The 13,791-nt window shown below is 40.9% G+C and overlaps 1 protein-coding gene across 1 annotated transcript in view; it reads left to right on the top strand.

Moving 5' to 3' along the window:
- Positions 1-13,791, top strand: part of LEKR1 (leucine, glutamate and lysine rich 1) — a 132,610-nt gene that overhangs the window by 74,971 nt on the left and 43,848 nt on the right. The window contains exon 7 of the mRNA XM_060197604.1: positions 13,118-13,199. Within this exon, the coding sequence (XP_060053587.1) occupies positions 13,118-13,199 (82 nt within the window). The remainder of the gene's footprint in view (positions 1-13,117; positions 13,200-13,791) is intronic.

Genomic DNA, 13,791 nt, shown 5'->3' with positions numbered 1-13,791 from the left:
TCTTAGTGTTGGGGCACTGCAGGCAGCTCCGAGACCCAGAGCAAGGGGACATGGGAAATACACAGCTTTCCTGGGACCTGTGGACAGCTGCAAGCCAGATATTCCTAACTGGATCCCAGGGAGTCCTTTCATATATCCCATCACTGCTCATATGGAGAGTCCAATAAAGGACTTTACTGCAGAAGCCACTTTGTATGTGATTTAATATTGATTTACAAAATTACAAGATAATAGGGGTATAATTCCATACTTTTCCCACCACAAGAGTTCTGTCCCTATTCCCTCTATTGGAAACTGCATTAGTTCTCTCAAGATCACAGATACAGGTTAACTATTATTTCTATAACTACCTATGCATACTTAGTATATATTTGCCCATTTTTTCTATGATTGTGCTTTCTCTTCCTTCCTTAACACTTACCCCTCTGGGAGTATGGACCAAAATTCTTTATGGGGTGTACAAGGTGGACAGTCTGGCTTCTGTAATTGCTTCTCCACTGGACATGGGCATCGGTAGGTCAATCCATACCTTTAGCCTGTTTCTATCTTTCCCTTGTGGAGTAGGGCTCTGGAGAGGTGAGGTTCTAGAGCACATGGTGAGATCTTCTGCCCAGGGAATTCAAGATGGAATCATAATGACATCTGTAAATTGGTGGCTGAAATGCAGTAAGCTATAAAGCAGGACAAAATTTTTAATGAACAGGAAACATAACATAGGAATAGAGCAGATGGGACTAGGGACTTTAAGGTGGATAGAAGCTAGCAGGTCTATTTTAGGTATGTTCCTAAGGGCTCATGACTGGTATTTTTTGCTGGAGCTTGATAGCTAACCTGCAGATGGACTAAAAATATTGTCTAGGTAGATGGTGTCAGAGTTGAGAATAGGACTGACTAGAAAGTTGGATCAGGACAGAGAGTAGCTCTCAAATGTGAAGAAAATGTATAAATCCAATTAACTATTTACTATGTCAATCTGACCAGGGGCCCATATCTATTCATATTTAGCACAGGAGCCTGCATAACCCCCAAGTCTCTGCCAGTCTGAGCTCATAGTCCATGGTTACAGCTGGGAACATTCTAGGCTGCTCTCATTTTAAGACCAGTTTTCCTCAAGTGGCAGACAGAGTAGAGTGACCCAGCCTCCCTTTGGAGAATGGAGCAGTCCCTACCACTGCTAGTTAATATTGAGGGCACGGTCCTAAAGAAGGCCACAAGAGGGCTTACAATGGCATTCTAGATGGAAGTGACCAGTGATGGTGGAGAGAGGAATCTATTAGAGGTCTAGGCCCATTGAATATGTGGGGGGATCCAAGGATTCCCTGACTAGGGCCTCTGCCACCTGGCCTCTGATCACCAAGTTTTAGAAGATTAATACTGGACCGTCAAAGTAACTTGGATAGTGTGCTGCTTTGCCATGTGCCAACCCAGATTTGGACCCAACCCCCCGCTGCATTGACGGAAACTTTAGTGCTATAGGGTCTCTCTCTCTTTCTTGCCTCCATCCAAAAAAAACAAGCAAAACAATGAAGATTAGTTACGTTTCCTTATTCATTTGCTCCCAACTGAAAGGCAATCTCTGGTTCTCTTATCTCCATTTTGCAAATGTTTGGGTTTTAGAGGCATTTTCTAGTGACCTTTTAGGTATTTGCTTCTTGAGATGGCTATCTCTCCTTAGAGACTCCTTCCTCAGCTTTGAAATAACTGTGCTTTTCTGATTAGTCTTAACCCAACGCCCTGCAGCCTGTGCTTTTCTCTCTTTCCCGCTCTCCAATGTATTTCCTTTAAGGCTAGAGCTTAGTCCTGCCATTTTCTCTGCACCCAGCCCTTGGAACTTGTCCCTCTGATTCTAAACTTGTAGTCTGCTTTCCTGCCTAGTCAGACAATTGTCACTAACTAATCTGGTGTGTAGTGTCAGGGAAGGAAGTAGTAGGCCCAAGGATTGCAAGTCCTGTTCTCCACCTCTGAGTCAACTTCTTAATTTGAAAAGTGGGAATAACCAAGCCTTCTTGCCGGGGTTGTTGTGGTATTTAGTGACACTGTGAACACATGTGCCTGTTTTGTAGTAGATGCTTAGTGTAAGGAGCTGTGATTTAAGAGGAATGTGATGGTAAATTTGCTCTGTAGGAGATTAGGTGTATGCTCACCCACAGCTGTAACTTCTCTGTCACAAAGCGCTTCTGAAAACCAGCTAATCTGGGCTCTCAGCAGTAGGCATCACATGATGGCTGCTGTGTCACACTTGGCGGCTGCACTAGCATGCTTATCCCTGGGCAGCAGTGAACAGAGGGGCTTCATCTGTCTTGTCCCCAACACCACGCAGACACATCGCCTGCCTCTGTGCACAGATGGTCACCTGTCTACACTGGATTTGCCTGTGTCCATGACACACACAGCTTGTGGGTCTGTGGCATTGCTCAGAGAAGGAAATGGCACTCACCCACAGGTCACGCCTGTCTCTTTCCAGCCTCTGTCTCCCTCCAGTCAGCCCATGAACACAGTCCTGATATCAGAAGATTGCAGTTCTGTGACTGCAATTTAAATAGTGGGCATAGTGCAGTCTTGGGTGGCCACTTCCCACCCCTGGCCCCAAGTGAGCAGGTGAATATATATATATATATATATATATATATATATATATATATATATATATATATATATAATCTTTATTTATTTATTTATTAAATAGGGACAACCAGAAACCAAGAAGAAGGAGGAGATAGAGACAGAGAAACACCTGCAGCACTGCTTCATCACTCATGAAGCTTTCTTCCTGTTAGTTGGGGACTGGGGACTTGAACCCTGCTCCTTGCACATTGTAATATGTGTGCTCAATCAGATGCACTACCACCTGGTCATCCTACCCACCCCCCTTTTTTTTCAATCTTGTTGACAAAGATTTCTACAAAGTCCCAGAGGAATACAGACTTGCCTAAGGCTCCATAGCTACTGGTTGCCAGAACTGAATCCCAAGCCCACCTTGCTGCCAAAAACTTGAGCCCCTGACCTCTGAACTCCATTGGTTGTCTGTGTCAGAGCATCAGGGTCAGAATCACTAGGTCACAGTTCAGGGTGCTGCCACCCTGGCTACTTCCAGGACTGGCAGTGAACTCAGGTTCTGACCCTGGTGAAGAACACATGGGCCTGGGCACACACACAGGGCAAGCTGCACGGGTGTGGGTGTGAATGTGCCACAGTTCAGTGCGAGTGACCCGAGTATGATTCTTGTGCCCTGTATCTCAATAAACCTTGTTCATTATTGATCAGGAAACTCCAGGGCTCACATAGGCAGATATTATAATGATCTGATGTGTGTCCTCTTGGACTTCCTTTTTTTGGGAAAGAATATATATTTCCTTAGAATGGAGTAATTTGAGTTTTATAATCACCCCCTCCTCATTCCTCAATTATGAAATCTTTCTATGTCAAAAGTACTGGATTATTTTTTTTGGTGATGAATCATTATTTAGTTGTATCCTATTTTGAGATGGTTTTCATACTTATTTTTTCCTTTACAGTGATATTATATTAAGCATCCTCATTCTAGATCTTTTCACACATCTGTGAGTGGGGAGTATTGCCTGTGGATCTCCTCAGCCTGTGATTTATTAAAATATATGCTTTTCTGGTTTTTGGGTTTTTTTTTTTTTTGGCTTGGCACTATTTTATTTTTCAGAACCAGAGCGTTACTCATGCATGATTTCATCACCCTGTTCATTTGAAAGTGTATCTGTCTATCTATTTATTTATTTATTTATTACACCAGAGCACTATTCAGCTCTGGCTTATGCTGGGAATTGGATCTGGGAACTCTGGCATGAACATCTTTTTTGCATAACCACTATGCTATCTCGCTAACCCTGGGGTGCTTTTTTTTATTCAGATGGAGAAGCAAGTAGACAGAAAAAGAGAGATAAAGGCAGAGAACTCCCACAGCACCAGAGCTTCCTCTGGCAATATAGCACCTCCCATGCAGTGCCAGGTTCAAGCCTGGGCTGTATGCATGGCAGTGCAGGCACTCTATCCACTGAGTTATCTCTCTGGTGCACTTGATTTTAAAGTTGTGTGATAGAGTCTCCTTCATGTAATTTGCATGCCTACAGCTGCTGTCCCAGACTTTTTTTTTTTTTAAATGAAAGCACTCTTAAGAAATTGTTTCGTTTTCCTGTTTCACTCTGGTCCTGCATAGCAAGGAAAAGAGATGTAAAAAGGAGAGTCATTCTTCTCTGGGCATAAAACCACTCACTTCTGTAATGGTGTCCACAGAATCAATCCTGGATGCAGAAAGCAGCAGACAGTGATGTATTTCCTCCTCTTCCTCCACTTCTCTGTTTCTGCCTGAGAAAGTTGATCTTGTCTAGTAATAAACAACTCCAACTTTTTCTAAGTTGCTAGAACTAGAAGGAAGTCATACAGGAAAAAAAAAAAAAAAAGAACACACTTTGTAGACAAACAGTTACAGAGACTTGGTGTTTGTGTGACTGAAGATATCTAAAACATTTTTAGGTCTCTACTTCTTGATATTCCATTTGTTCATTTGTTTATCTACTTATTTGATAGATACAGAGAAGCTGAAAGGGAAAGGGGGATAGAGAGAGAAAGAGAAAGAGAGCTACCTGCAGCCCTGCTTCACTGCTCATGAAGCTCCCACCTTGCAGGTGGGGACTGGGGGCTTGAACCTAGGTCCTTGCACATTGTAATATGTACACTCTACCAGATGTGCCACTGCCTGAACTTACTTTATTACTAACCTTAAGTCTTTTTCTTTTTTTATCCTATAAATGCTCCAGCTAGTAATCTAATAATAATAATATTTATATAATACTAATAATACGTTAATTTAAAAGTTTAAGTCCCGAGAGTCGGGCGGTAGCACAGCGCGTCAAGTGCACGTGGCGCAAAGCAGCAAGAACCAGCGTAAGGATCAAGGTTTGAGCCCCTGGCTCCCCATCCACAGGGGAGTGGCTTCACAGGTGGTGAAGCAGATATGCAGGTGTCTTTCTTTCTTTTTTTTTTTTTCCTCCTCCAGGGTTATTGCTGGGCTCAGTGCCTGCACCATGAATCCACCGCTCCTGGAGGCCATTTTTTCCCCCTTTTGTTGCCCTTGCTGTAGCTTCGTTGTGGTTATTATTATTGCCCTTGTTGACGCAATTCGTTGTTGGATAGGACAGAGAGAAATGGAGAGAGGAGGGGAAGACAGAGAAGGGGAGAGAAAGATAGACACCTGCAGACCTGCTTCACCGCCTGTGAAGCGACTCCTCTGCAGGTAGGGAGCCGGGGGCTCGAACCGGGATCCTTACGCCGGTCCCTGCGCTTTGTGCCACATGCGCTTAACCCACTGCGCCACCGCCCGACCCCCGCAGGTGTCTTTCTTTCACCTTCTCTGTCTTCCCCTCCTCTCTCCATTTCTCTCTATCCTATCTAACGACAACATCAAGAACAACAATAATAACTACAACAACAATAAAAAGACAACAAGAGCAACAAAAGGGAAAAATAAATAAAATTTAAAAAGTAATAATAAAAGTTTAAGTCCCATCTCTCCCTGCTTAGTTCACTCTCGACTGTTCCAGTCTGAAATTTTTTTTAATTTTTAAAAAACTTTTATTTATTCCCTTTTGTTGCCCTTGTTTTATTGTTGTAATTTTTGTTGTTGTTATTAATGTCGTTATTGTTGGATAAGACAGAGAGAAATGGAGAGAGGAAGGTAAGAAAGTAAGGGAGAGAGAAAGATAGATACCTGCAGACCTGCTTCACCTCCTGTGAAGCGACGCCACTACAGGTGGGGAGCCAGGGGCTCCAACCGGGGTCCTTATGTCGGTCCTTGCGCTTCGCGCCACGTGCGCCTAACCCACTGTGCTACCGCCCGACTCCCCAGTCTGAAATTTTTATTTGCACATTTATGCATGTGTTTGTAGAGGTTCATTTATCTAGATTTGTCAGAAAACACGGTATAGTTCTAAATTAATCCAGAATTTCTAAACCTGTCAAAGTACTTTCTTATTTTACAAGCTGAGAAAAGGTGGTTAAATGATTTAACATGGATAAAAATTTAACTTAATATTCCTCCAGCCTTATCCAGCTAACGTGTAATATTTTTTAAGGGCCTCTTAGTTGTAGTTATTTGCGTGTATATATTTGGTCAGTTCAGTGTTCAGAATGAAAACAATAGACAGTGGGAGCTTAGAAAGATTTTTTCATGAATAATTATGAAGCAAAAGACTTGATATTTATATTATAATATGAATGATTTCCAAATTTTACGTATCTGGGTATCTCCTTAGCCTGATTTAATCATTTAATCACCACTACCACCACCCCTGTACCCTCCCCACCCCCTTCCCCCCAGCACACCCAGTTATATCATCCCTGTTTTTAATAAAACTACATCTGGACTGAATAGCAACTTTTAAGCCACATATCCACACCTGTTCTAACATCAGATTTATAAAACTCTCCAAATGTTATTTCCCTCCATTCTTGAATAATGCAAAAAAAATATGTCAATTTACTTCAAGTATACTTGTTTCAAAAAAGATGCGAATCAAACCTCTGAATTACAAACCCTAAAATGAAATGAAGTTTCCAAGTGGCTGTATCACCATCTGAGCTTTGTAAAATGTTTGCTAAAGTCAAAACATGTTAATTTGCAATTGATAGAGTTGAATACTCATTAAAGAACTTTCTTCTGTTATTGCTATATTACATCTGTGAAGGTTTCCTCTGTCAATGCTTATTTCAAAAACTTAAGTGAGGTCTAACTTTTATAAAGGGCTAGACTCAGCCTACTGTGACTCCATAATATCTACGTACAAATAATATCTAAAAGCAACTGGCTGATTATGTACATTCACCGCAGCTATAGTTGGTCAGAAATCCCAGTTTCAGCCACATAATTACCTAATCATCTAAATAAGTAAAAATTATTGAAACGGAAGGAAAATAAAACACACATAAGGTTTATTGATTTGTTATCTTAAGCATAATTTGTCATTCATGAACATAAATCACACACATGATTATAATTTCCCTAAGGACAAGAGAAAATATCTTATTTGCTACTTGTACACTGAATCTAGCTGGCATGGTACCTGCCAGCAAACTGTGTAAGTACTTGATAATTTGTCTATTGAAAGGGAATAATGTATTTATTCATAAAAAGTGACTCACGTGGTATAGTGCACAAGTTACCAAGCACAAGGACCCAAGTTCAAGTCCCAAGCCACTACCACATGGGAGCACCTATGGGGGGGAAACTTTATAGGTAGTGGGATGGTGCTGTGATATCTCTGTCTCCCTAGAGAAAGCGGGAGAAAAGTCCATTAAGAGTGGTGGAGTCAAGTAGGCAAGCCCCAACAATAATCCTGGTGGCAAATACACACACACACGTATGCACATGCGTGCAAAAAAGGGAATTTGCGCTTTACTACCAAGGTACACTCTCAAAGACAACTGCACGTGTGTTTTAAGCTCAAGGGTATATTTTTAAACATTTAATCTTATTTTTAACGTACACATGAAATAGAAATTTCACTCAATCTTACAACACCTTGTCCTGTGCAAGTCAAGCCCTTTTCTAAGGACTATTTCTATAGAATATGTCAAGTGAGGAAATATTGAGAACAAGGTAACCAATGTGTGTAAACCTATCACCTGTATTTAATAAGAATTTTGCCATAGTTTCTCTGTAGGCTAGTAAGAAGGAAATGCATAGTTTAAACTCTCATTTTCACTGTTTCCTTGTACAAGGATAACCAATGGAGACCCACGTCTCATGGTCTCCCAAGTGTTAAGTGACAAAATTCAGAGCAGATGGTAAGGGTGTTATCACCACCTATGATTTCAGCTAGCAGTACTAAAATGTGACTGTGTACCTGGCACTGTCCTCTTCACATAGTCACTTAGCTCTTTGAAAAATACTATGCTGTAGTAACATTTTTCAAAGAAGGAAACCCAAGTGACCCCAATCACACCACCAGCCAGGAGCAGAGCCATCCTGTGACTTGAGAGCCTACACCACACCTCTGTGTCACCCCATGTTACGAGTGAGCTCCTGGTTTTCCTTTTCTTCAGTGATCTCTACCATAAAAACAGAAGAACAGGCTGCAATTTTTTCATTTAAAAAAAATCTAAAAAAAATTCTCTCAGGCTAGATATTTGGGTGCCAATTTTTCAGCCTTCTGGTTCTCCCATTCTGCTACCTGACTCCTGAATCATGTTTCTCCAATAGCACTTTTAGTGTGTGTGTGTGTGTGTGTGTGTGTGTGTGTGTGTGTGTGTGTTTAATCCAGAAAGTTTTGAGCTTGTTATATGTCCACTGTAAAGGCTTGTTTTATTTTTTCTCAAACATACTACTATACAAACCCTCTGAGGGACTGTGAAGTTTTATGTCTTTCTATAAAATATCTAACTATGAATACCTTTTGTATTTGTCATTTCTAGAAACCTTTCAGAATAACAGGATTCTCTAATTACCCCAAATCTGTTGCCTGTGTAATGCTATCCAGCAAGCAGCTGGCTTCGTATGAAGAGAGCCTAAGAGCTCTTTTTTGTCTTGTTCATTTGAAATCATTTACTTCTTATTTAATATCTGCAGAGAAGGCAGTCCCATCCTAGTTGAATTTGCTGTTGTGAATTTTGGATTGTCTCCATGGGTTCCGCCTTCCATCTGCATGGTGTTTAAAGCCAATGCTTCCTTTCTTTTTGTAGGCATTCAGGGCCTATTGCCTTATAATCCAATGTCATGCTGAATGACAGAAAATTGAAGTTGAATTGATTTAACTATAGAAAAGGACTGCACAGAACAATACACTTATTTAAGAACTCCTTGCTTGGAACTGAAGGAGCTGTCTTGTGCAGGTGGCTTGCTCTCTCTCTGCTGCTTCTCCTAACTGAGTTCCTTTATTTACTAAGGACAGGAACTGGCACTTTGCTTCCCAAAACAAAAGAGCCTCCTAGTCCACCAGAACCAGTAATAAACCAAGAGGATGTGATGCCTCATTCAGAGCAGTGCAGATATGTCCCATGCTTTAAGAAATACTTCTCACACTTCTTTCGTAGAGAAATATAATCAAAAGTTAAAAAGCCACAAGAAAACATTAATCAATTTCTAATTATACAATGGGACATATACATTAGGAATTATTCATGATGAACTCTCTCATCTTGATTTTATGTATATCTTTTCTGTTTATACAAAAGGATTTCTTGCTGCCATTACTTATATTTCCTGTTTGTGCTTATTTCCTAAACCTTCATTTGTTTTCCATTTTTACTTAGAAGATGCTGTAAATACAGAACCAATAATCTAAAGGGAGTGGCTTCTCTGTTCAGAGGCTACTGTGAATGAAAGCTCAAGTAATTTATGCTTGCTTGAAATCAGGGGAAAGGGTATGTAGAGAAATGATACTGGAACTTATAGTCGCTTCTTCTTTCTTAAGTTGGGACTTCCCTGTGTAGTTTATTTTCCTTTAAACCTAGTAAACTTATGAACCATGATGTACAAGTATATGTGTATGTATATGTGAGCCTAAAAATACTTTCTGAAGCAATAAAACTAGCCACCATTTATACTGTCCTATATCCTACTGTCTTACTACCCTATCAGGTAATTGAGTAGTAATTGCTTACAATTCACATACTCAGTACCAATTCTTTAGAGTATTTTTAAAGCTAATCATTTTTTCCTTTTAACACTGCTACATTTAAAATATCAACATACAATTTATCATGTGGTTTCTGAGCCTTGCTTCACCTACTTTAAGATTATATTCGGGGAGATTGCATGTTCTGAGTGCCGAGATTATATTCAGCGGGGGCAGGAAAAAAAAGGCTGCCGGGAGTGGTAGACTCATAGTGCTAGCACCAAGTCCCAGCAGTAACTCTGGTGTCAATTAATTAAAAGTAAATAAAATAAGATAAATATTATATTCTGAGGGGCCAGGTGGTGGCACACCTGATTGAGCACACACATAACTGTGTGCAAGGGCTTGGGTTCGAACCCCTGGTCCCCACTTGCAGGGAGAAAGCTTTACGAGTGATGAAGCAGTGTTGCAGGTTTCTCTCTCTCTCTCTCTCTTTCTCTCTCTCTCTCTCTCCAATCCCACTTGATTTCTGGCTGTCTCTATCCAATAAATAAATAAAGATAATTTTTAAAAAAGACTATATTCTGACAAAGTGCCAAGGGACGTACTCTCTGATGTCAGCCTCATGAAATCGTCACAACAGTACTGCATCTATCCAAAGATGATGCCGTGTCCTTTGGGACAAAAATGGATGGAATTGGAGAAGATTATGCTCAGTGGCAAAAGTAAAGAGGCAAAAGACATCTACCAGAATGGAATCTAGATGGAATCATAGATGGAATCTAGAGAACTGAAACACATGAATTTGCAACATACAACAATAACACCAAAACAGAAGTTTACAAATTGTCTCTAAAACTTTGTGAGAACTGTGGTGGGATGGGGACACAGAACGTGATTGCTGGGTGCAGTGTGGAACTACCATCTGCAATCTTTAAGTCTTGTAAGCCACTAAATAACACATTTTTTAATGGCTTGGAAAAAATACTCTATCTCTTACTATTCAAAACATGATATTAATTTCTAACTTTCATATATTAAAATCTAAACTCCATTACTTTCAATAATTCTTCTAATTTATGACATATTTATGTAAGATAGTACTTTCCTGGTTTTAATTTTGCCATTATGTATTTTGGGTTATGATGAACAGTTCTAGAGCTTTCGTGGACACTTAGTAGATAAGTATCATGTTACTCAATAACTTCATGTTTTGAGAACCAGTGTAAGAGCATTAAAAAGATAAAGACTTGGGTGAAAGGCCAACTCAAATGCTAAGCACAGAGTCACTTATAACTAATAACTCTGAATCCTCACTGTCTCCACTGGTCAAAATAAACTGTCTTTTTGTTTTGTAGCTTGTATTTATTTCAAGGTAGTGTGAAATTAATGGGATGACTCAGGAGAAATCAGTCAGGACAGTAGTGGAGCAGAGAATTCTACCATGAACCCCAGCTCTCCTCCCTGCCTTCAGAGGACTCCTGAAAAACTTTTTTATAGCTTCTTTTTAAATTTTTAAAAATTATCTTTATTTATTGGATAGAGACAGTCAGAAATTGAGAGAGAAGTGGGAGATAGAAGGGGGAGATAGAGAGACACCTGCAGCCCTGTTTCCCCACTTGTGAAGCTTTCCCCCTACGGGTGGGGACCAGGGCTCAAACTTGGGTCCTTGTGCATTATACCATGTGTGCTCAACCAGATGAGCCACTACCTAGCCCTGACTCCCAGAAAACTTCCCCAAGCCCACATCATCTCACTAACACAGAGCACGAAGCAGAGCAACGTACTGTTCTGAAGCACTTGGCTTTCCTCAAAGGGTGCTACTATAAAATCAGTTCTCTGTGTCGTCTTTTCTTCTATGTAATATATTCTTAATAAATGGAAATAATACCAACACACCCCTCCCACCGACACAAATTATCTACCCAGTAAGTCTGTTTTGAGTCTTATGTCAAGGAGCCACTCTCAAATCCGTTACTTCTACCCCATTTTAACTTGTCAATCATTTTGACTATTGGCTGATGCATTTGCTGATAGTGACATATACCAGGCAGAGAATCACAAAACAGGTCTCTCTCTCTCTCTCTCTTTCTCTCTCTCTCCCCCTCTCCTTCTCCTTCTTCCTCATCTGGAAGATGGGACCATTAGCATTTATGTGGTATTTTAAGAAGTGCAAGGACGGGTGCAAGGATCCCAGTTTGAGTCCCCGGCTCCCCACCTGCAGGGGGGTCACTTCATGAGTGGTGAAGCAGGTCTGCAGGTGTCTATCTTTCTCTTACCCTCTGTTTTCCCCTCCTCTCTCCATTTCTCTCTGTCCTATCCAACAACAGTGAAATCAATAACAACAATAATAATAACCATAACAAGGGCAATAAAAGGGGAAAAATAAGCCTCCAGGAGCAGTGGATTCGTGGTGCAGGCACCGAGCCCCAGCAGTAACCCTAGAGGCAAAACAAATAAACAAACAAACAACCCAAGTAGTGTTTGTGGAAGTACTGGACAAAGCTTTAAGCTAGTATCTGGTATATTCTTATCAACACATATTTAAAGTGACTTTATTTTCTGGTTAAAGGAATTGACTCTTCAAAGTTAAGAAGGCAAACTGAAAATCTATTTTTTTTGTTGGGGGGGAAATTCTACATATTTGTATGGTGCATATTTTAAAGCTTACTGCTAGAATATAGTTAAAACAACTGAGATGAACTTTTTAAAATTTCTTTATTGGGGAATTAATGTTTTATATTCAACAGTAAATACAATAGTTTGTACATACATAACATTTCCCATATAATAATACAACCTCCACTAGGTCCTCTGTCTGAGATGAACTTTTATAATAATTTCAGAGCTTTAAATTGTTTTATCTATAGAAACCAATCTATCCATCTGTGTGAGTGTGGTTTCCCACCACATCTCTCCCCCCCAAAAAAAAAACCCCAAGCCCTTGGTGGGGCAGGGGACATTCAGGTCACTAGTCCCTTCTTTGGTTTTGGTTCTGCCCCCATTGGTCAGACACCTCCTAGAATAATCCAGCAAATTCTGCTTGAATTTTCTAATTCAAAGCTTCAGGGAACTCATTTTCTTGCTGGTATTTTCTTGTCCTTGAAGGTCATTAAAATGCCTACTGGGTGCTTCCAACTGTTTTTTTTTTTTTCACCTGGGTCAGGAGTGTGGTTTTTGTGTGTCAGCTTTGCAGAGGGGGCCAGCTCTGTTTCTCAGCTGCGGGAGCTAGAGGCCTGTGTTTCAGAAGTGAGCTACGTGATCAGAATTGCTAAGTGCTCTGGCCACACAGCTCCCTTTGAAACCGTTTGTGAAGTGTAGCCTCTTAGCTGGTTGACAATGAGTATGATGTTGGGAGTGCAGAAAGAGGCCAGCAAGTTTGGTCTGTGGAAAGCCGTTTCTCCTGTGAGGCTGCAGAGCAGGGATGGGGAGGACACAGCAACACAGTGTCTTGCAACGCTAAGCATCTGCTTGGATGGCTGAAAATATCTGGACCCTTAAAATGTACTAATCAGATGAACATGTTGTCGTTTCAGATTTACAGTGTCAAGTAGAGGCGCTTGAACTAAGGCTTCAAAGGGCAGTGGCAGAGACAGACAACTGTAAAGAAATGCTCACGTAAGACATGAACCTCAAACGGGCTGTGAGGCCTTGGTGCCCTGTAGATTTGTCACTGGCTGGGGAGCAAAGCAACAAGACACTGTGTTTCTGTCACTTGTCTGGATCCCAGTGCGTGGGACAGTATCCTGCTTTTCAAGCCTAGATTGTGTATTGAAGAACCTTGTAAGCATTTTAAAATATGCAAAGTGTTTGTTCCCTTCAATAAGACACTTACATGTCCGTGTAGTAAAGTCAACCCAAGGTAGTGGCTTCATCTGAAATATTCTCTGGGTTATGTTTCTTTTATCACTGTCTCTATTATCTGTTCATAAAAACAACATGGGAGCTGCTTCTTAAAATGGCCAGTTTGAGGACTTGAGGTGGTGGAGAAATATTTCATTTGGTAGGGCAGCTGTCTTGCCATTTGAGCAGCCCAGGTATGAGCCCCAGCACCATATGGAACTACCATGAGGCAGGGATGAAGGGTGGGGGGTGGGGATACCCAGTACTAAGGTGCCCCCTCCCCCTCCCCCTGCTTTCTCCCCTCCCTCCCCCATCCCAAGGAGTAAGTGAAAAAAAAAGGCCTGGGAATGGTGACATCCTCTCAAAC

The sequence above is a fragment of the Erinaceus europaeus genome, chromosome 9, assembly GCF_950295315.1.
Source record: "Erinaceus europaeus chromosome 9, mEriEur2.1, whole genome shotgun sequence".
NCBI classification, from domain to species: domain Eukaryota; kingdom Metazoa; phylum Chordata; class Mammalia; order Eulipotyphla; family Erinaceidae; genus Erinaceus; species Erinaceus europaeus.
The sequence above is the reverse complement of the archived record's forward strand: the minus strand, read 5'-3'. Positions and strand labels throughout refer to the sequence as shown.